Here is a 21780-nt window from a genome sequence, read left to right as displayed (position 1 = left end):
GTTTTCAAAATTCTACACCAAGTTTTGAAAACACCCAGTTACTGTTCTGCATGAGACCCAGCCGTTTGTTTCGCATATTGAGACGCAAATAAGTTGTTTTCAAGTTAAACACCACCAATAAGTGCATTTGTTTACATATTAAAGTTTATAAAAAGGCATGTACAAAATCTGATGTTGTAATAAATACAACCAAGGCTTACATATTCACAACAATGCATGGCCCCATGACCCTCGCTTCTCAAGCCAAATTAACTGGGATGGGATGATTTGAAAACATTGAGTAAAAGAAGTGCTGGGAAGACATTTTGAATGTAAGGCCTTTTTTGTTTTTATTTTTGTAAACATTTGAGACATGTTTGCAAATAGAAGATCAAAGTTGCTGGCCCAGACAGGAAAATAATATGCGGCAGGAAAAAAAAAAAGTAAAAGTAATCATTAAACACATCTGTGAACTAAAACCGTAAGCAAACATTATACAGTATTTGACACTGTATTCTTCCATCCAACATCTTTTAAACCTTCTGTCAATTCCATCTCTCCTTCTTGTGTGCCATTTCCTGAGACACACAGTAAAAAGTGTGACATTTAAGGTTGCAAGCAAGAACACACTAGTCAGAGTCCCAGATAAACACGTCGCCTTCATTTCTTGCTTTATTCAACAGCTCCAGATGTGAGTTAATCATCTTCCTCATCCGAATCCATTACCCTCCGCCGATTGAACTGAGAAAAAACAAAGCGTTCGGATGAGTTAAAACATAGTTGCTGACAATAATGTCTAACCTATTAGTGGTTACGTACTGTGACTGTTGTTTTTTTCTCGGTTTGCTTGCTGACTTTTTCTAGGATTTCAATCAAACCTGAATCTGAAATCTGACAAAACGACAAACGCATTTGTTACGAACACAGTGGCTGTAGTACTCTTAACAATGCTCATTAATCTTGGAGAATGACCCACAAAAACAAACAAAAAAAGACATTCTAGTTTATGTTATAATAACTGTGGTATGAAAGCAACAACAAAAACAACAGATGGTCTGAAAAAAGTACAATTGCTGTCACTCTCAATTCTCACGTTGTTTCCTAAAAGGTTTTGTCAAAGAACAACAACTATACCGTTTTGACCTTTTAAACCTGTTTTTTTTTTAAACATTATCACTTGATGTTCTGAAGGTATTTTTAAACTTAAAATTATATTAGATTATGCTCTATAATTAGTAAAAACGAAAGAGCCACAAGGGAACTAGACATACGTATTACTTGATTAAAAAAAATAATACTAAATTGATGAAACCTAGACGTAGTGGTACTTTTCTGCCCAATAGTGATGAAAAAATGTCAAGAAATACAAACTCATTGTCAGCATTATCACATCACATACCTTTCCAGCCAATGATCCATACTGTGCCATTTGAATGAGATAATCTTCAACTGAACGGACCTTCTCTGGCTTTACCAAAGCAAGCCTGTTCACTTTAGAGGGAAAAATTAGTTTTAATGAGAAATAGAGTGAGATGAGATAAATATGTATTAAAAACAGAATATGTTTCTTGTAAACATGTTGTAGTATCAGATAATTGTATTATTGTTATTGATCATTTACTTTTTTTTTTTTAAAGTAAATATGTTTCTAAATAAATTGGAAAAAATAAAGTTGACACTGATGTCATGCTATCAGGACAAAAAAAATGAATCAAGTTACTGATCAATTATGGATATTTAATGGCTATTACTTTGTATTAGTTTATAGAAAAGACTTACACCTGGCACGAGCAGACTGGTCTAAAACTTGGGACAATATGGAGTTCCTCATCTCTGTCTCTCTATAAACAAAACATCACATTAGTTTACCCATGCAAACAACAGTAACATTTACATATTTTAGAGTTAAGAGAATGTTACCATTCAGCAATAATGTATTTCATATTAACACCAACTAAAATATGAACTCAATTGAAGCACAGTATTAGGGACACCAAGAAAAGAATTAAAATGACACTGAATTTATCAAAACTGGAGTGCTCTGGTTGCATGCTGAAATGTAAATGTAAAATAAATAAATAAACTGAGAATATAAAATCAAAGTAAGGCAAATGGACTCAATTCATTTTTCTTTAAATATGTGATAGTAGGCAGTAATTACAAACTCTTTTTTTTATGTTTGATTAACTGTACAGTATAAACCCTTTACAACAAAACCTGCATGTACAAAAATATCAGTCAGATGATATTCTCCCATACTCTAGGTGGCAGTAAATGGAGTTTACAGCATATAAACAACACCATTTTATAACAGAGGTAGAGCATTCCAGTAGATTAAAACAATCTAAATTCTTCCAAGCGTTTTTTTTTTTTTTTTTTTTTAACAGACTCCTCATCTCTGCCCAATGTGGTGCTCGTCAGGAGTTGTTTCCGGTATTTAAGTCACAGTAGTCCTTTTAAAAATTGTAAAGAAATTGCGGAAGGTACTCGTCTGCTTGCGCGGAGGAGCGTGGTTGAACCAAGCTTAGGTTAAAACTTGAAGACAAGATCAAGTAATAAAGATGAAAGATGGATGAAGCAAAGTGAAAGACATGATGCACAAAATTTATGTAATAAAATAAAAGTAATAAAGATGAAAGACGGATGAAGCAAAGTAAAAGACATTAAGCAATTAATTATAAAAATGAATGCTTAATGTAAATGTGCGCATTTTTTTCTTTTTTTTTTTAATGTGGGCAAGTTGGATGGTTTCGTTTTTAACTTCAGTCAGATTGTAGATTGGAAAACATGTTTTTTACGTTTATGTCTGAGACATAAATTTGCTATAGAGAAATGTCCCCTGTTGTGAAAAATTTCTGGCTGCAAACATGATTTTGTTATAGAGGAGTTCTACTGAAAGAACCAACACTACAGTTTTCATCTTTGGTACACCTTATGCTTTCATATTGTGTATTAATTATTATATGATCTGAAATGTAATCTTAATTTCACCTTCGTTTCGCCTCTTCTCCTTGCTGATTCTTTGTGGAATCCTGAAGCAACATACCACAAGGTTACTACTTTGACATTCAGTTTAGAAAGCAAACATACAGTAAACACTAGTTAATTCATTTGGGTATTTTCTTTTACAATTTGAGTCAAGCTCTAAAACTTTACATTAGACTGCAGAATTTAGAGGCATTGGGCACAGACTGCTCCTTATTTTACATGCTACAAAACAGTTTTTTTGTTGTTTTTTTTTTGCCTTTGCGCGTTGTGTTGATACAATAGGGCATTCATTAATAAAGTTGCAAAATGCTGCTGAGTCTGTTACAGCTCAGAGAGGGGTGTGCATGCATTGTCACATTGAGAGCAAGCTAGCTAGCAACTTGCCAAAGATTCAGTATGACCACGCCGTAAGCTTTTCATTTTAAACTTCACGCACAAGGCGCGAGTTTTACTTTCCAGTAGCGCATCTAGAGAAACAGCTGATTCACTACAATCTCGATGACAGTATCAGTCAATCTGTAAAACGAAAGTAGCCTTGGCTACTCAGCCATTCCTTATTTGGTAGCTAGCGCGTTTCCACAACATGCCTTTGTCCTTCCTACCCCATGTTTTGCTTGGAGTTCTGCCATTCGTTGCTGTCGAATGGCCTCTAACTCGTCGTCTGCCATTTTTCTGGGTAGTGCGGATTGAAATTATGAGAAATAGTAAATAACAGTAACGCTACAGTCGCATTGCAAGCAGGAAAGGCCCTGGCTAGCTCAGGGGAGTGTAATCAACGCTGAGAACCGATCTGCACAAGGCTAAAGCTATCGAACACAGAGCTACACACACACACACACACACACACACACATTCATCACCGCGAAGACACATGTATAGAATCATCAGTATAGAAACAAAATTATCTAATAGATAATAACGGATTGCAAAAATGCACAGCGAGGGACGAAATAAACAGAAAACCAAATAACTAATGCAAGGAACAAACATATGATCGTTAGTGTGGAAAGTAACATTCTAATTTAGGAGTTTTAACCCGCATAGTGAAATTTTCCTATTTAAATTCCGGTGGTGTCCAGAGTAGGAATTATTTCACAGTTAATGCAGGTTTTTATTAACGCTTGCGTAAATAAGCTCCGCCTTCGCATCAGCCTTGCACCTGAACTCTTTAACCTCGTTAATCAGCGTTGTTTTCTTCTACCGGTATGATTGCATTTTGTACACTGAGAAGAATATAAAGAGTGTTTCAATTTGTATAGCTAGGAAGCTATGGTCAAATTAACCTCGTTAGCTACGCAATCAGTAATAATAGTTGCGGTAAGTAAGAATTTAAGAGCATTCCTATTCTTTTTAAACGGACCGTTGAGAGCTGCCTTTGACTTCAGTTACACAGTAACGCTAATGTACGAATACGTTGATAAAGCGCTTTCCAACCGTTATGATTCACGTTAAAATGTATAGTTGTAACAATTCAGTAATTCAGCTTACAAAGAAAGACATAACAGACAACATGCATCATTTTAATAATCAGCGTCATTATCTAAAACATACATGTATGGGTTTAGGTGATGACTACCAAGTGCAGTATATGACAACGTAATTAGTAATAGAAGTAAGTAGAATAGAATACCTTTATTGTCATTTTAATGTAATACCCTTTTCTTAGATAGAATCCAAGTCATTGCAGTCACATTTGTGTTTTGGGAGAAGTGGCAATACAACACATGTCAGTCAACCTGAGAATGGGATGAATCCAAAAAAAGAGAGAGGCTAATTCCAAAGGTCACCACACACTTGACCTCTAGCTCCCTCTGTACGTACTATACGAGAACCGACTCAAGAGCAGGGGTATGTGGTACTTGTCTTCTGGATCGCTTATGGTGAAGACAATCTGAAACAAAACACCAAGTTCAGCCAGTGTGATTAACTGATATAAATCTATTTTTATATTATGTTGAATACGAAATAACTGCAGCTGAAATGCGGAGAAATGACAAAAAACAAAAACAATTTTTAGGCCCGGGTGTCAGAACGTTGAAAACAAACCAAGTGAGTCGCACCTCGGCATAGGGATAAAAGGAACTCTCCCCGATACTTTCCCAGTACTGAGCAGTTTCAAACCGCAATTTGTATACACCACATAGAAACTCCGATTGTTTGATGAGTCCGGGGAAACGGCCATCAGCATTTGTGAGCCTGTTAAGACAAATGTTTCAAAATAATCCAGGAAAATTCATGGATGGAATGATTTAAACTTTACCACAGACATCTCATGAGAAACATTTCCACAAGTACAAATCAGTAATCTTTTGTCAGCACTCGCAACCTCTCAATTAGATGAATGCATTTCATTTTATATCAGAGTTTACATTATTTTATTACTCCTACATGCCCTGCATATACATGGCATTACTGAGTTCTCTGCCAGTGCAAACCTGCTTTGTAGAGTAGTAAGAGGATTTAGCATCTGAAGAAGAAGTAATATGTATATTTGTCTCAACATACAGTAACATTTGTTTTTCTTTTCTTTTAATTTATTTTACCCAGCGTACCCACCAGGGTGACCAATGTTTGGTCTGCAGTTCCTAGTTTTGGAATTAGAATCTCAGCTCTGGCCTTCCTTTGTGGAGTCTGCATCTTCTCCCTTTGCATGTGTATGTTTTCCCCAACTTCCTCAAAGAATGCATTTTCAGTTAATTGAATATTCGACAATTTCAGTAGTTGTGAATCTTACTGTGACTGTTGTTTTGCATATATAGGAGTAGTTCTCAAAGTGGGGTCCGCGGACCCCCAGGGTTTTGACTGCGGGGGTTCCGTGAAATAATTTGGGTTATTGATAAAAATATATATATATATATATATATTTGTGGTAATGTCAGTTTATTTTATAATAAATTGTGAATGTATTCATGACTCAGCAATGAAGCAACCCGGTGTGATTAGCTGGTGACTAGTGCAAGTTGATGTGTACAAAGTCGACTGGACACCTGTAACCCAAGTGAAGAAATGAAAATGAATGGATGTTTTACCCGTTGTTAATCAACAGCCAGGTTTCAGTTGAGGGGTCCAGTCGATGTAGGCTGAGGGCTATATTTGCCCCGGGGACACCCTTGGCAGTGTTCAGCACGTGTGTGGTCAGAGGACTCGTCATTGCACTGATCTCCTAAACAATCACCTTATTAGATCGGTAGACAGATGACAATTCCAGACATTTATACAATACGTCCTACACAAATTCATCTCTTTGCAAAGAGTGTTAAATATCACTTTTATTCGAGCAAAGAGTGTTAAAAATCACCTTTAGTCAAGCATGCAATGTGCTTACCTTATTCTCAGGCAAAATATGGCTGTGGAGTCGCAGTAGCCTATTTGCACTCATGTGCACTGATGACTAAAAACCCAACTTGTCTTCCGTCAGCAGCAAACTGGTTGTGCAACTACTTTAAGCTCCTCCTCATATTTGCTTGCAGCCCTTTGTACTTTTTTTTGGAATCTGTCAAAGTCTCCAGTTCCGGGATAGAACTGCATGGGGTCTGAACTCATTTTCGGTTTACAGTGTTGTGCATTTTTATTATATTTTATATCTTGCTGAGGAAAAAAAAGACAACAAAAAGCCAATTAAGGCTACAGCATTGATTACTGTTAACCACATTCCTAGTTGATGATATTGCAATGGATATACAGTACATGAGTTCTCATGTGCAGACGTGCTGGCATTTCATTCCATTCATTGGGGGTGTCAAAACTTGGTCCTGGAGGGCTAGTATCCTGCATGTTTTACAGGTTTCTTCCCCACAGCTGATTCAGATGATCATCTCATCAGCAAGCTCAGTAGAAGCCTGATAACAATCCTGATATTTAAATCTGTGTCTTGGGGAAACCTGAAAAACGTGCAGGACACCGGCCCTTGAGGACTGAGTTTGTACACCTCCTGCATTAGACAGTTCTGTTCCCTGGGTAGTTAAATGAATATTGGCTGCATTTTATTTCTGTTCTATAATTAAAAAAAACACTTTACCAAGTGAAACCGCTGGTTAATCTCAGTCTGTATTTTGGTTATTGATCCACAGTAAGCATCGAAGAAAATGTAGAGTGGTTCAGAAACACTCACCATGAATCATGAGTTCTACCTGAAGGGTAAAGGTAAGGAAACATTCTTTTTTTCCCCTCAGTTTGTCCAATACAACTTTTTATATTTAGGCAAAGAAATGTTTTTCTGATATCTGCTCTATTCATTACTTTACTATGGCATTTTCAGTGAGCCCTCTGTATTATTTTAGTTTAACAAATATATGAATTGTATAATCGATAGCACATAATGATTGAAAACATCATGATTAATTCAACATATTAACCTCAAGGCACCAGATTATTTTCTGCCATAATTTGTCCTTCAATAGTGAAATAAAAACACACGCCCATGACTTGTCTTGTCAATATGAAAATACCTTTACTTAGTGACAATGAGTATTTTCCACTTGGGTCATCTCAAGAATGGCGACAAAAAACATGTAACACCATATGATTTATAATTACGTTGATTTTGTATACATGTATTTTTTTTGTACAAAATGAAGCAAAGTGAAATTAGACAGCTGAACACTTACAGATAAGTTTACAATAATTCACAATATTACAGACTGACCTGGGTCACAGCACTTTGAAACAACTCTGTGCCAAAGTCGCAGTGGAAGAGTGTTGTAGCTTTCTTGTAATTCATCAAACGTATTCCAAAAAGACTCCAAAATGGAATACCGGTACATACAGAATAACAGAATTGCCCTCTTTGTTGAGCAAATGCCATGTCACTAATCTCTATAATTTACTTGCACTGTGAGGTCTGACAACTTAAATACATGTTGTGTGTGTTGAGTGAGAGAATTATGTTCGATGTAAACAGTACATCCATACTGCATTCTGAAAATTCGTGCACATTGTTTTAACAGCAAGTGCTCATTCAGTATTCTTAATTCTGTTCAATGGACTGCTTAAGTCTGAACTAAGGAGTCTTTCAAACCATTTTTTTCTGTCAGTGGTCAAGTAAAATCCATGAGGCAGCAGAAACATTCTTGTCTAATTAGCAACACAAACATTACCACGTAGGATATTGTATGACATTTTCAACCCAATTCAAAAGAAGGTTTAAATGATTCTGATGAACAAAAATTAGTACAAGATTTTTTTTAATTTTTTTTTTATAATGTTCTCACCAGGGGGATTCAAATTGCTCATTTGGATTAACACTGCAATAATTTATTTGGATTATTGCTGGAGCCTTTGTGTTCATGCAAATACGACGGTACAGCGCAACAGGAATGCATACAGATGCAGAATTCTGCCGCCACCTGTCTACTGGTACTCTGGAAAAAATAAGGTTTAACTCATTACTGCTCCTTCAATCCTAAAACAGCTTGTCCTTTGCATGTATGAGTATATTTTAATTAGTGTTTACTTGATTGTTTTTTTTCCTCACTAAAAGGCAGCTACAGCTGCAGCAACAAGTCAAATTTACAGTGTTGTTTGATATGTGCTCTCCCGGTGGGAAAAAAAAAATATTGGCTTCATCATTTGCTGTTCTCTTCCACAACATTCGTCACTCCATTTTTGCTTTCTGCACTTTGTTTTCCTCAAGCCTCATATTTCCTCTTCGGGGTCTGAGCTGTGATCGTTCATCTGCCACAAACAACAAAGAGAGGCTTTATGATATTGCAAGCTCAGAATGACTCAGTTTTCATTGAAAATAGATTACACAGTGGTCTTAAGACTGCACATTCATAACTTTTCCTCAATTCCCTCTAAATCATAATATAAATAACTTAACAAGGATCCATCACTCTATAAATCCATTTTATATACTGCTTATTCTCGTTCTGGGTTGTGGAGAATTGGATTTCAGGCACTACGTAACTCTAAATAACAGTGCATATACTGTAAACTGAAGGGACACAGTAATAATCGAAATAGAATCCATGCTGTAACTCCACCTAAAATTATCTAACTATTAGGGACCCTTTACAATTCAATCAGTATAACTCACTAAGTATGTGAAGCATTATATAGTATAGTATAGTATAGTATAGTATAGTATAGTATAGTATAGTATAGTATAGTATAGTAATAAGTATTTACCAAAAATATAGACACTAAACCTGATTGAACAAGTTAATTTGTTTTGTACCTTACAAATTGGCCCGTGAGGATATGGAATGATCACACCAAATGAAAATGTGTGCACATTGGAATTATTCTCTCATCAGAGTTTTTTCCATTTACCATATGGTGGTTATCATTGGGCCCCCTGGGTACTGAGGTCTCTCTGTGAATTCGATGGCGGGAGCTGGGTGGGGAGAGGGAAGAAAGGGAATGCTCTGGACTGCTGGCATACAGCGAGCAAGCGGGACTGTCCTCCCTCAATGGGGAACCTACCAACAAACAGTGAAGACATTTTAAACATTGAACTATGGATGGAAAGGAAGTAATAGTCCGAAATATTAATTTTTCTTGTATCGCAATGTGGCATGCTGAATAATATCATATTTGTACGTGACATTAAGAGATAGGCAGAGTGATAGAATGACGATAAAAGTAGTCTGCTGTCGTCCCCAGGCCTGTGCCACCCAAAAGATGTGAGTTGTTGTCTACTTTAGTTTCAAATAGCATTGACAATTACAAGCGCTTCCATAGTCTAATATCTTAAAATAATCAATGTCTGATCAAGATAAGATTGCACAATTTTTTGTAGTAGTGTATACTTCCTAAAGCCCATATACAGTATAATGGTGTAATTCAATACATAAGAGTGAGAAAGCAAAAGTGATGGTAAAATAAGAACATATTTTTTTGAACTATAGTCAAATCATGAAACACATACTAATGGTTGTAAACCTGTTATTACTGTAATTATAAAATGTAAAAAATGTATACAGTGGTACCTCGGTACTCGACCGCCTCTATACTCGACCAAATCGGTGCTCGACCAAAAAATTCAAGTAGATAATGCATCGGACCTCAAACAGATTTTCGGTGCTCGACTAGCCGAGCCGAGCCGAGCCGAGCCGATCCGAGCCGAGCCGAGCCGACCCGAACGCGCTCCTCGGCCCTTCTCGGCCAGCGGGTAAGCGCCAGTTCAACTCAGACCGCCAGCGGAGTAAGACGTTTGTTCGAGTATTTCTTCCCGGATTTAAACCTTTTTCGTGTTGCTCTAGCCCTTAATAATGGGTCCAAAGAAAGACAGTGATAAGGGGAAGGCAAAGAGGAAAACAATGAGGACCACTATTGAACCGAAGAAGGAAATTATAGCAAAATATGAACGCGGTGTACCTCGCGTCGCAGTTAGCTAGCGTCATCATGGAAGGAGTAACTCCCTCCCGTCCTCTCCACATCCATTCCTGTATGCCATCAACCACTCTCCAAAACGTAAGTAAATTATACAAAACTGTTTATAATGCTTTATTTATCTTTATCTTTATCATGTACTGCTTGTGCACATTTACTTGTGCACACATACTTTCCATTATTTCTTATGGGAAAATTGCTTTCGGTGTTCGAACAAATCGGTGCTCGACCACCACCTCAGAACGGATTATGGTCGAGTACCGAGGTACCACTGTAGTAACATTTGTATAAAATCCCTTGTCTTAATGTTCACTCTGTTCAGAAGTCCACATGAGGGCAGCAACAGCTCTCATGCAGCGTATTGTGACATTGTATTTTGTATTGTTCAATTTTAAGGCATCATCTGTCACAGTGCTTCCAGCCACACTGTTTGCTCAGCATGTTATTAAACTGCCATAAATCCCTATCTCCCCACTGCAGTTGATATCGACCTTGTTCAACATTTCAAAATTCCTGACTGGTGGAAAAATAATGGGTTTGTCAGGTAAAATGCCACCCTCGTCTACCAATCACTCAGCAGCAAGAGCTTCTGAATGATTTTGATCAGGCGTTTGACTCTTGGAACAAATTGAGCAGAATACTCAATTTTATTGCATTTCACTGCAGTCAGCCTTAAAACGTTTGAGACATGACCATAGTTGACGTATCGTTTGACCTCCCAGCACCTTTTTGCCACCGCAGTCTTTCTGAATAAAGAGCCTCACCTTTATGGTCGCTCGTGTGCGTGTCCATCCTGTCAAGACTGTCAAGCAGCCCATCGATCTGTGTCTTTATCAGAGTCAGCTCCTTTTTAATCACCTGCAACTCCTCCATGTCCACTGCAGAGACAGAGGACAGACTGAGATGGGAAGCACATCTACAAAAACAATTACAACCTCTCACGTCAGTTCATTCTTTACAAGTTAATTACTTATAACTGAGTTAAAATAGATGATGCGAATACTTTCAGTGTTGTATGTTTATATTCATGGATGTTATGACCTTTTTAGGAGGCGTGGGTACACACTGTTTATATTTCAAAATGGACTACAAATCTTAGATTTAGGTATCAATTCAACAGTTGACTAACTCTGCAAAGATGAAAGTTCTTAATTCATGTCTGCAAATTTGGATTTGGTTCTCAAAATAAATTAATTTATTTGATTATAGATTTTTTTTATTAATGAACACATGTTTTGTATTGGAAAACTGAACTATTTCTTTTTTAGAACAATAGTATGACGTAAATAATAAATGTGCACTGGACCGCAATCTTTCCCTCCTACAAATAATGATATATTCCGTTTTTCCCAAAAGTCACAATGGGCTTTTTTTCCTATGGGGGTTTCATTTTAAATAGCATTTGCAGCGACGTGGGGCCATCAGCATTTGAAGAGTTTGCAATATTTGTACGCATATCATTTCCTTACCCCTAGCTCACCAATTGAAATTGGAGCAGCTTTGAAGAAGTGCCGCCTGGCAAGATGTGTCTGTGTCCCCTACTGTAGTTCAGCGCCAGTTTGTGAGTCTTTATGGTCATCAGACTGCTGCAACAAGTGTTCTAGGATCAGTTTCTGACAGATGAAGGATTGCGAATGTATGCGCCTATGCAGCGGAAGGTGTTCTATACTACCACTTCTAATGAAAACACCTAAAGTTGGTACGAGTTCAACTTGGTCACTTCACAAAGCATTCCTGTGGGAGCAGTGTGGCTGAGGTTGGGGACAGAAAGTCATATTTCCAGGCAGAAATTTTGTACTATCATTCCTATGTCAATGGGTAAGCCACGGGCAAGGGAATGATATGCTGACAAAAAGCTGCAAAGCCTAAGTTGTCACGAGCTCATGGCCTCACATCGGTCCAAAATATGAGATACCTGCAATGCCTCTCAGTATGGTGTCCAATCCGATCTGGAACACATTCATGCAACTCACACTTGGCTGTGGTGGAACTAGTGGAGTGGGCTCTGGAGCTTTTGGAGTGGGTTCTGTCTCGACTGCGCCTGTGCTTGGAGGAATAGGATGTAGAGCGGGATCGTTTGGGCAGACTAGGTCCCATTGAAGGCAGAGGAGACAGAGATGCTGGGACACGCTGGTAGTCATATACCCTAGAATGCAAACAGGCAAAATTCAAATGAACTTTAATCGATGTAAAAGGGCAGATAATTATCGATAGCTAAATTAGATTAATCTTCAGATAAAAAGTAGGCCATTAAAAATGCATGACCTTTAAATCATCTTTAATTTTTAAGATCCACGTTGAACAAATTTTGATGCCAAAATCCAACATAAGGATACAATAAATAGACAAAAGATATAAGCAATTCTAGTAGCAACAACCACTGTTTGACAGTATGCAACTTTTTTTGCAACTGTATATTCTACTGGGTTTCATTTGTTTATACTTGCTATGAAATTGCCCAATCTTTGTGGAGGGCTCCATGCCTCTATTTGTTACTGAATGTATTTGGTCCCGCTATGGTCAATCAATGGCTCATCGCCAGGCAACGGTTGCCACTGACACTCTCTCAGACCAATTTCTTGGGTTACACTAACACCACTGTGTGTCAAGCTGCTATTAAAAAAGCAAAGCTGCACTCAAAACTGATATAATGACGATGTGCATTGACCACAGCCACATGATCAACGTTATGACAACAAAGATTCATAAATCTCATAAATTACTGAGTAAAAACCTAGAATCAGACTCTAGCTTGAATGTTTCCCTGTGTGGTTAATGCTTATGATGCTGGAGCACATGACCATTATGCTTACAGGATGCAACAATTACAATTAGATCCCCCTTCAGGTATTTCTTCTAGAAATACCATATCTAAGATGTTAGTGTGTGTCTGACAACATTTGACAACTCATCAGAAATAAAACAGACATTCATAATTACATATTTAAGATTTATGACAAGCCTGAGTTCAGTAATGATGGCTCAAAGCTGAAAAGAGTTTTCCTCAAATATTTCTAACAAAGTTGGAATAGTACAATTGATTCATAACTAGACGATTTAGAGGTCTGTCCCAAGATTTTTGCCTTTTTGTGAAACAAACCAAAGTGCGTGAGTGGTTTGCAAAGAGTTCGAGCAAAGCCAACAAGAAGAGGAAGGCAAGCTGTCTACAGCGAGCACTTAATGCAGGTTTACTGATTGAGCTGTTAACCATTCAGTCAGTCACAGCTCCGAGAAGTGTTTTCTTTGGTTTTCCACTCTGATGTCCTCTGAAGCCTCTCTGCTGAGCCGAGAGCTCAGACAAACTGTGTTCATCAGGCGCGCGTGCACACCCGCACACGCAGACGCGCTTCACTGTGTCACATCAGGATGAAGTGTATTAGGCTGCCAAAAATGTGTGAGATTAGAGGCTTTGAGTATTGTCCGTGTGGGGAGACATAGGGACCAAATGGCTCATGGGAGTTAAAGTCCCTCAGAGCAGTTTGCAGGGGCACACAGACAATGTGTTGTTACACTGGCTCTGAAGTGTCATCCCAGAAAATGGAAGCTCAGAAGATGAGAGAGGATTACAGCAAAGCGTGTGCATGTGTATGTGCGTGTGTGTGCGCGTGTGTGCGCACACGTGTGTTTGTCTCTATGGATTAGACCTCTGTGGAAAGCAGCTTTGTCAACTCGAGCAGTTATCTTTGTGTCTGAACTTTCCCTTCGTGTTCGCGCAAGGTGAGACTGGACAAAAACAGTTACGTCAGCCTGTATCACACACTGATGTGCACTAATAAGAAATGCTAGTGCACAATCGCAAACGCATGCACTTCCTGCAGAGCTTGCATGTAAAAAAATGTGCATACACAGTACATACACAAACACACACACACACACACATTCAGCTGTCACTTATGCTAGCCAGCAGCATGGGGTAATCATGAACTGTGTTAAAACAAATTGAAAATCAGTAGCAAGTGTTGCTCCCCTGAGCAAAGGCAGGAAAAATGCAGAGCAAGGAAAACAGCATCGAGGAAAGCATGACAGTTAATACACAAAGCAACAGAGCATCAATGCGTGTGTTTGTGTGTGTGAGCCTGGGGGATATATGAAGGTCCCTGAGCAATTTTCATTTTGGACCAATAATACAAAGTCATTCTGACTTACAGTTTTTCAAACTAAATGCTACACTGTAAAGTGTTTTGAGCTAACATGGAATAAATGAACAAACAATACCAAGGCGCAATGAGCAGTAGACTGGGTCGACAAGTTTTATGTTTTGAGATAAATCTGATGAAAATTTGACTCGGCACATTAGGTACACTTGCATGACTTAATTAAATTCAGATTTGTGAATATAATATTGCTTAGTTTGATCATTTGAGGGGTATTGATTTGCCAATATCTTAATGATTGTGCTTTTGGTAAATAATTATGCGGTCATTTGACTCGTACAGCTCAAGCTGACTGACCGCGTTGTGGGGTATTCATTAATGGACAGAGCAAAACAAATCAGGGGAGGAGGCTCTTAAGACTCTTGAGCACACACAAACACACTTTGTGTCAGGTGTGTGTCCTGCTTTCTGTCAGTACCTGTCGTAGTAATCCTCGTAGCTGTCATCCAGGTCAAGCTCCGTGCTGCAAGATGGCGACAAAGAGGAAAGAGGAGGTACGGGTTAGTAAACTATTTGTCAAAAACTTCACGTTATGCTCCCAGGATGTCACCATGCTACAGTTACAGCGTACAATCACTTCATCTGGAAAGATTATAGTCTTCATGATCTCCAGCCGAGGGGAAAAAAGAGCAGTGGATTTGTTTTGCTGCAGTATCCAAGGTGAAAAATCCATATACTGTATATTGTAGTGCCAAGTGAATGCATCGCCTCCATATGTGACGAGGGACGCTACGAGGCAGAGAAAAGTGACACAAAGCCTGAATGAGATTACACTGCGGCGTGTCAGTCTTCAGCATTCCTGCCTAATGCCTACACATTGCTGCTAATGATCCCTCATGTCGCTACCTCACTGACTCTCATTGTCCTTTCATTCAACTGGGGTGCGTCCTTCTAATTCACTCCCACTTTTGCAATACACATCAGTTTAACTCATCAATCTTTTCAATGTATTTTGAAGATTTAATTCTGAACTATCATAACTTTTTGACCCGATTTGGGTTATGTTTGTTAACAAAATTACACTTAACTATTGAATCGACGATAACTTTTTTTTTTTTACTTGCCAATCAATGATTGGCTCCAAAGAAATTATGAAATTAAAACACTTTAAAAATCAAAATGAAACAATTTGATTGTATTTCACACCCAACCAACATTCAATGGGATGTTCCATGACCCCTGCCAAACATTTCTCCAAAATTGAATGAATCATCCTAGCTACATTGACAAACATATATGTAAACGCCAACAAAGGTAGCATAACCTCTTTGAGTTTCTGCTTTCCAACATGCAGTATTTGAAATACTCCCTATAGTTCCTATTGGTGCAATAATGCTAGTTTAGGAATTTCAGGAATTGTTAGTTTAGGATTTTAGGAATTTAGGTAGAAGTTTAGCCTCAAGGTGGTGTAAAACCAGGAAGTGACCGAAACAGGAACATGATCTTGACAAAGGAGATGGAGATGATGGACATGATTAATTTCAGAGAATTAAGTAAATCTGTGATTGACAAAGGCAAAAAAAATGATATGTCCAAGAAAGAAGAAGCCTACTTTTCAACATGAATTGTTATTTTCCTATTTTTCCATTGTATGATCAAGAAGTGACCAGCCCAGTGTGTAACGAGCCCTTCACACAGTCAGCAGGCGTACTAAGCTCCAGGTTTCCTTTGCCTTTGATTAGAATAGGCAGTAGAACATACGTGGATGTACAGTACATTAAGATAAAATAGTTCTGGCAGGCATATGACAAATTTCAGAAGATCCTATTACCACACTTCCAAATGAGAACACAAAGCTCCAGCACTAAATTGGCAAATTTGTGTTATCTTTCCAGGTTGCTTCAACATATTTTAGGAAAGTAACACACTCTCAGTCTTTGCCATCTGCTCGTGGATAGCTGGGGGAGGAAGATTCTCAGTGGAGGAAAACCAAGATGTCATTTTTAATGTTGGAATAAGAAGGGCAAGCCTCACAATTACGGTTGCGCTTTTATGTTGGTAACATCCTTGTTGCGCTTGTGTGCATCTAAACCCATTTTGGATTGGACTTTAATTATGTTCTCTACTCACAGTGGCACTTGTCTGTCTCACACCAGATGGCTTCCTCCGCTCAGGAGACAGACAGCCACAAAATAATTCATAATGAGAGCTTGTGGTGAAACTGTGCACATGCCAACATGAAGACCGTGTCATGCTGTTTGAGAGCACGCTGTCTGAGATGGAAGTCTTCACATGGGTTCTGTTCCAACTAGAATGGCCCTCATTAGAACAGAGGAGAAGTAGCGATAGATTCCCTCTCAACAATCCGAGTGGCGAGTGTAAAACTACCAGAAAAATGAAAAATACAAGACTGCTCACAAGCAGAAGTGGGCAAGGCAGCCAAAATTCATACTAAGTAAGAATTCAAGTTGAAATGAAACGTGAGTAATTTAAGATTAATTTTTGCAAGTATGAGTATAGATAAAAATGTAAAACGAATGTTCAATTTCAGATATCGCCAAATAATATCCTGTCAAAACAATAAAAGTAACTAAAAAAAACTTTAAAAAAAATATAGATAGATAGATAGATAGATAGATAGATAGATAGATAGATAGATAGATAGATAGATAGATAGATAGATAGATAGATAGATAGATAGATAGATAGATAGATAGATAGATAGATAGATAGAGGTTCAGTCAAGGTCTCACGTCTGTACAATGTTTCCTTAAAATGATATACATTCTTGATAATTATGTTATAACAAGCAAAAGAAGCAAAACTATTGTCCCTTTTGTATAAGAAATAAGACCTCCTTTCAGTGAATTCCCCCTGAGATTAAACAGAAATAATATGAATCTACAAAAACACTCTCTGAGAGGAGTGAGCTCCACAGCTCAAATGCTGTGTTTTTGCATACGCCTGTTTACTGTATCTGCAGCAATAATCATTTTGGTCATGATCATTACAAATCTGTTTATCAGCAGTTAAATCTGTTTTTTGGATTGTAAATCGTTTTGTTGTTGGCTGTCACCATACTTCTCACTCACTAAAGTCGTGTGTTATTTAGCTTCCTTGAAATAATTTAAAACATCTTTACAGTACATTGTAGAGTGCAGTATGCACACATTTATTGCTTTTCTGGTTGTGCGCTATCACATTACTAAATGTGATATTAATTAGTGCTCAACAATGTCTCCCTAAATAACAGCAAATTATGTGCAGTATATCATTTGACTGATGACAGAAATGATTAAGCAATGTAAATGACATCATTAGTTGTGTTACCCTGAATATTAAATAAAACTATTTGGAGATTCATTACTCATCTGAGGTCAATGCAACATGTCAGCAGGGTAGAATAATGACATGACGACTAACAAGTATTTTTGTGGAATTCAATGAAGACAAATTCATAGCAGTTAGCCTATTTAGAGTATAATTACCTTTGAAGTGAGTGCCTGGGTCAATGTGAGCATGTGTGTTTGTATATGTGTGTGCGTGTGCATAAGAGGGGAAGAAAGAGCAAAGAGAGAGAGAGAGAGAGAGAGAGAGAGAGAGAGAAAGAGAGAAAGAGAGGGAGAGACAAATGGACATAGGGTCACTAAAGGCTAATTAATTTCTTTTCATAATTTCTCAAGTGCCAAAGCAATCCATTAGACACGACTAGCTATAAATCATCTGCCTTCGTGTGCATGTGTATGCTGCTGGTTTGCAGGTATGTGTGGTGTGTGTGTGTGCATTTCCACACCAAAAAAAACAAAACAAAAACAGCAGTCTCACCAACTAAGTCAGTGAAAAATGGTTAAAGGTTGATGTGAAGTAATGTAATCCGTTTGAACATTTACATATGTGTTCAACTCTTATGGCAATTAATTGAAACAGTACACACTTATTAACACATAATCATGGTTTCAGATGTCGTGGTAACATTAATGCTCACTTCTGCTTGCTTATGAAATATGCTTACTAGTCACTTCAAAAAAAAAGTATCCATAAATGGTTCAATAAATCTGAAGATTGATATGTCAAGTGTATCATCTTTTTTTGTTTGATATTACAGGATGTAATGTAGCTGTTATACCAAAAAATGTGACATCGTGTTCATTTTGTCAACTTTATGTAACGAAACCACAATCTGGTCACTTGCCGTGGTGCAGATTTAAAAAATATATATATTTTAATTCGTAATGTCATACAGTTGTTAGACGTTCATAATTATATTTATGTAAGATGTTCATGTTTATCACCCGCAGTCGAACTGCTTACTGCTACCTACTTTGCCCATTGTTGAATGTAGGGAGTATCTAACTGCCGCTTCTATGTTAAATTCCAGTTCGTAAACCACTGCAATAACTAAAAAGTAACAAATATCTTTAAAAAAAAAAAAAAAAAAAAAGGAAATCATTGCTTTGGCTCGGTGTCACCTACCACATGTCCTAGTTTCATATCTTTAAATAATCATTTTACAATACAATCAAAACTTCCTTTTCAATCTTGCTTTTTGTTTGTTTGAAGTGTCATGAAGCAAGAAAAAAAAACGCAAAAGTAACTTCTGCTTGACACGCTACTTTTCGAAAAAGTTTTTATCTGTTCGTTTGTCAGAAACCAATATTTTGGTGGTATCAACTCAAGTCCTATCACTACTCTCTCTCCCTCTCTCTCTCACTCTGTGTGTGTGTATATATATATATATATATATATATATATATATATATATATATATATATATATAAAGCTATTATTGCATATTGTACAATATTTTTATTAAATTTAGCAGTCACTCTAACAATTTAGTTCAGTCGAATGCATGACAAGCACTTCACTGAAAATGTCTCATTTTTTTCTTCTACTTGTTCCTGTCTTAAATGTTCCACATGCAAACTTGTTTGATTATGCGTTTCCTCTTTAAACTTGCATATTCAAAAACAGACTTCATCAGTCATTCCTTTGAATCACGCAGTTTTACGTCCCGATGCTTTGATTAGCATAATTATGCGGGATTTTTCATTAGTGGTTGCTAATTTGAGCTGCTGCAAAACAGATTTTTAAACAAAGCTTAAAGTATGGAGGGTATAAGAAATTTTCTCTCTGTAAATGTTTGAGTCTGAGCTTTTGCAACGGATTAGAACGGTGTAAATTAAAATGGCAAGAGAAAAATATTTTTGTAACGATAACTTGAGAACTTTAGACCACACACAAAGGTATGCATTATCATAGTGTTTTGATAAATGTGTGATCTGAGTTATTGTTTTTAGAAATGAGCCATGGTTTGCACTGTTTTCTCGGTTTTGACTTGTGAGCAACATTTTGAGATACTAGCACAGCATGGGTCAGTCAACGCTGCTCACTTCACTTCTCAACAAGCAGTAGTCTATCAGTTTAGCATCAACCAAAACACCAAACAAATAGCATTTAATATACAAAGTACTGTATCTTTAAAACAACCACATAACATTGCTTAAAAGTCTCCTATCCTAATGCTATCACATGATGGACAATTACAAACACAGGGTAATGAATAGCATCTGTACTGGTGCTACGTATAATGCTTGATGGAACTTGAACACTAATGGTGCAGTAATACAGTAATGCTACACTAAGTAAAACAAAAGAAATATGTTGCGCTTCGGGCATAATGATGATTAATGTCAGCGAACACAGATTTCATTTAAAAACATGAACAGTTAACATCTCCGCTTTAAGTTATTCATTATTTTGATCAGGTAAAGAGAAACTAAAGATAGCTGAGAAAGGAGGTACCCCTGGAATCAGGAAATTTGTTTGAAAGTTAAATTTGCAATTTAACATCGTTATTTCTTACTATACAAGCAGGTAGGGAGGTTACGAAACAGAACTCTAATGGTGTGACAATTTGTAGACATTTAATAAATGGTGTGACCAGTCGTGGAAAAGCCAAGTCACAATCGACATTTGTGACTGACTTTTTCTAAAGTGGAGTTTATGTTTGCCTTTTATTATATTCCCAACAGTTGGCTTTATTGAAAAATAAAAGAAAAGTGTTTTTCATTGCCTTGTTGAAAGTGTTGGGCACTTAAGCATAACAAAAACCCAGATGGAGAAACTACTCAACCACAGAAAGCACAAATGTGGACGTGGTCAGTTTGCTGGAAATAACTAATATTATACAAGGCAAATGTGTGTTTCTCTCTGCATGAAAGCTTACCCTTTGTTGGTGTAGCAGTAGCTTTAATCATATGAGAGAGATTAGGGATGACACATGTGATGGCCACTTTCCATTTAAGTCAAAACGCTTTACACTCAAAACGAAATTTAAGCAAGGCTCATAACGGATGCTTTTCATGATTTTTATTAACTAAATCAATCATTTTTTTAAATTTATTGTGACGATCTGCCCCATTAGAATTATAAAGAGCATTACATTGCACTACACTGTTAGTGATCCATAAATCTGGTCACTTCTTCCTCAAGGCACCACTGCATTTACTTTCTGATTAATCTTGAAAGCCAACCCTTGAAATGTTGAACATTTTGTTTAACAAAAAACAGGTCAATTAAAACCAAGAGTTATTATCCATTTAAAGATGTATTTTTTATGCTAACAGTAATAATTGATCAAAACAATATTCCTCTCAGAAATACAATGTAGTAAATGATCTTTTAGTGGTAATTATAGAAAGTAATTGTTGATGTTGTTATGTCTTTAATTTACTCTAATGTTTCTGACATGTTAAAGAGATCAAGTGATTGTAAAAATATTGTTGCACAACTTTTTAATGTCTTCGACATAATATTCAGTGGTTAAATATTTCTCACGTCTGCATCTTCACTATTTCCCAAGGGCCTACTTTCACACGCAGTGATCACGTACTCTGCTTTTCTAATCAATGACATTTTCAGGGTGGTAGAATATCAATATTGTAATACAGCACCATGTAATCCACTTCTCAATGTCCATTATTCCTTGGCCCACCAGACCGCATCGTGTGAATGTTTAGTATGTAGTGCATGTTCTGATTTACCACTGCAAGACTACTGTAGGCGAGTGACCCCCATAAATGCATCAAGGTTGGATTATAGACTGAAAGCAATCCATTCATCTTGCAATAAGGACTGTGTTTCTGATTGCAATCCTTTTTCCTGCCCTTAGTTTATGTTGCATTGGGTGTCTGACAGCACCTTAGGTTTGATTGCCCTGGCTACGTTATCGTGAAAAAAAAAAAAAGCCGAAGAGCTGTTCTCTGATGGAGGATCGATGCGTCAAAAAGGCTCTGAGAGTGAGAATGAGGAGAGATGGCGACATAAGACGCATCAGACAACATGCAATACATCAGGAAGCAGGAGACATGATAAAATATGT

The 21780-nt window shown here is 37.3% G+C and overlaps 3 protein-coding genes across 4 annotated transcripts in view; all 3 read right to left on the bottom strand.

Annotated features, from left to right (window-relative positions):
• Window positions 1-303: 303 nt before the first annotated feature.
• pdcd5 (programmed cell death 5) lies at window positions 304-3956 on the bottom strand. Its single transcript, XM_088412334.1, has 6 exons — window positions 3570-3956; window positions 2971-3011; window positions 1759-1820; window positions 1379-1470; window positions 799-870; window positions 304-720 (listed from the first exon to the last, which is right to left on the bottom strand). Exons 1-6 carry the CDS (start codon window positions 3633-3635, stop codon window positions 676-678), a joined length of 378 nt encoding a protein of 125 aa, XP_088268460.1. The 5' UTR covers window positions 3636-3956; the 3' UTR covers window positions 304-675.
• Window positions 3957-4469: 513 nt separating this feature from the next.
• On the bottom strand, window positions 4470-6399 carry uraha (urate (5-hydroxyiso-) hydrolase a). The gene is made up of 4 exons (XM_088412332.1): window positions 6293-6399; window positions 5997-6130; window positions 5028-5163; window positions 4470-4858 (listed from the first exon to the last, which is right to left on the bottom strand). The coding sequence occupies exons 1-4, from the start codon at window positions 6344-6346 to the stop codon at window positions 4769-4771; spliced, it is 414 nt and encodes a 137-aa protein (XP_088268458.1). The 5' UTR covers window positions 6347-6399; the 3' UTR covers window positions 4470-4768.
• Window positions 6400-7392: 993 nt separating this feature from the next.
• The window catches only part of LOC148424618 (heterogeneous nuclear ribonucleoprotein C), a 37212-nt gene continuing 22824 nt past the window's right edge, over window positions 7393-21780 (bottom strand). Inside the window, exons 3-7 of one of the 2 annotated variants that reach the window (XM_088412328.1) lie at window positions 14875-14919; window positions 12276-12448; window positions 11067-11180; window positions 9241-9389; window positions 7393-8640 (exon numbers count right to left, since the gene is read on the bottom strand). In XM_088412328.1, the coding sequence (XP_088268454.1) occupies window positions 8602-8640; window positions 9241-9389; window positions 11067-11180; window positions 12276-12448; window positions 14875-14919 (520 nt within the window). In that variant the 3' untranslated portion in view covers window positions 7393-8601. Of the gene's footprint in view, window positions 8641-9240; window positions 9390-11066; window positions 11181-12217; window positions 12449-14874; window positions 14920-21780 lie in introns of both variants that reach the window. The other variant, XM_088412329.1, reaches the window with a different exon arrangement.

The sequence above is a fragment of the Hippichthys cyanospilos genome, chromosome 4, assembly GCF_059441005.1.
Source record: "Hippichthys cyanospilos isolate Australia breed blue-spotted pipefish chromosome 4, RoL_Hcya_1.0, whole genome shotgun sequence".
NCBI classification, from domain to species: Eukaryota; Metazoa; Chordata; class Actinopteri; order Syngnathiformes; family Syngnathidae; genus Hippichthys; species Hippichthys cyanospilos.
The sequence above is the reverse complement of the archived record's forward strand: the minus strand, read 5'-3'. Positions and strand labels throughout refer to the sequence as shown.

Excerpts from the sequence above, each read along its gene's own strand:
- pdcd5 (XM_088412334.1), bottom strand. The coding sequence starts at position 3,635 with ATGGCAGACGACGAGTTAGAGGCCATTCGACAGCAACGAATGGCAGAA. Across the intron at positions 871-1,378 it reads ATGGATCATTGGCTGGAAAG|ATTTCAGATTCAGGTTTGAT; the intron begins GTATGTGATGTG and ends TCGTTTTGTCAG. Across the intron at positions 721-798 it reads AGAAAAAAACAACAGTCACA|TTCAATCGGCGGAGGGTAAT; the intron begins GTACGTAACCAC and ends GTTTTTTCTCAG.
- uraha (XM_088412332.1), bottom strand. The coding sequence starts at position 6,346 with ATGAGTGCAAATAGGCTACTGCGACTCCACAGCCATATTTTGCCTGAG. Across the intron at positions 6,131-6,292 it reads ATATTTTGCCTGAGAATAAG|GAGATCAGTGCAATGACGAG; the intron begins GTAAGCACATTG and ends GTGATTGTTTAG. Across the intron at positions 5,164-5,996 it reads TGGCTGTTGATTAACAACGG|GCTCACAAATGCTGATGGCC; the intron begins GTAAAACATCCA and ends TTGTCTTAACAG.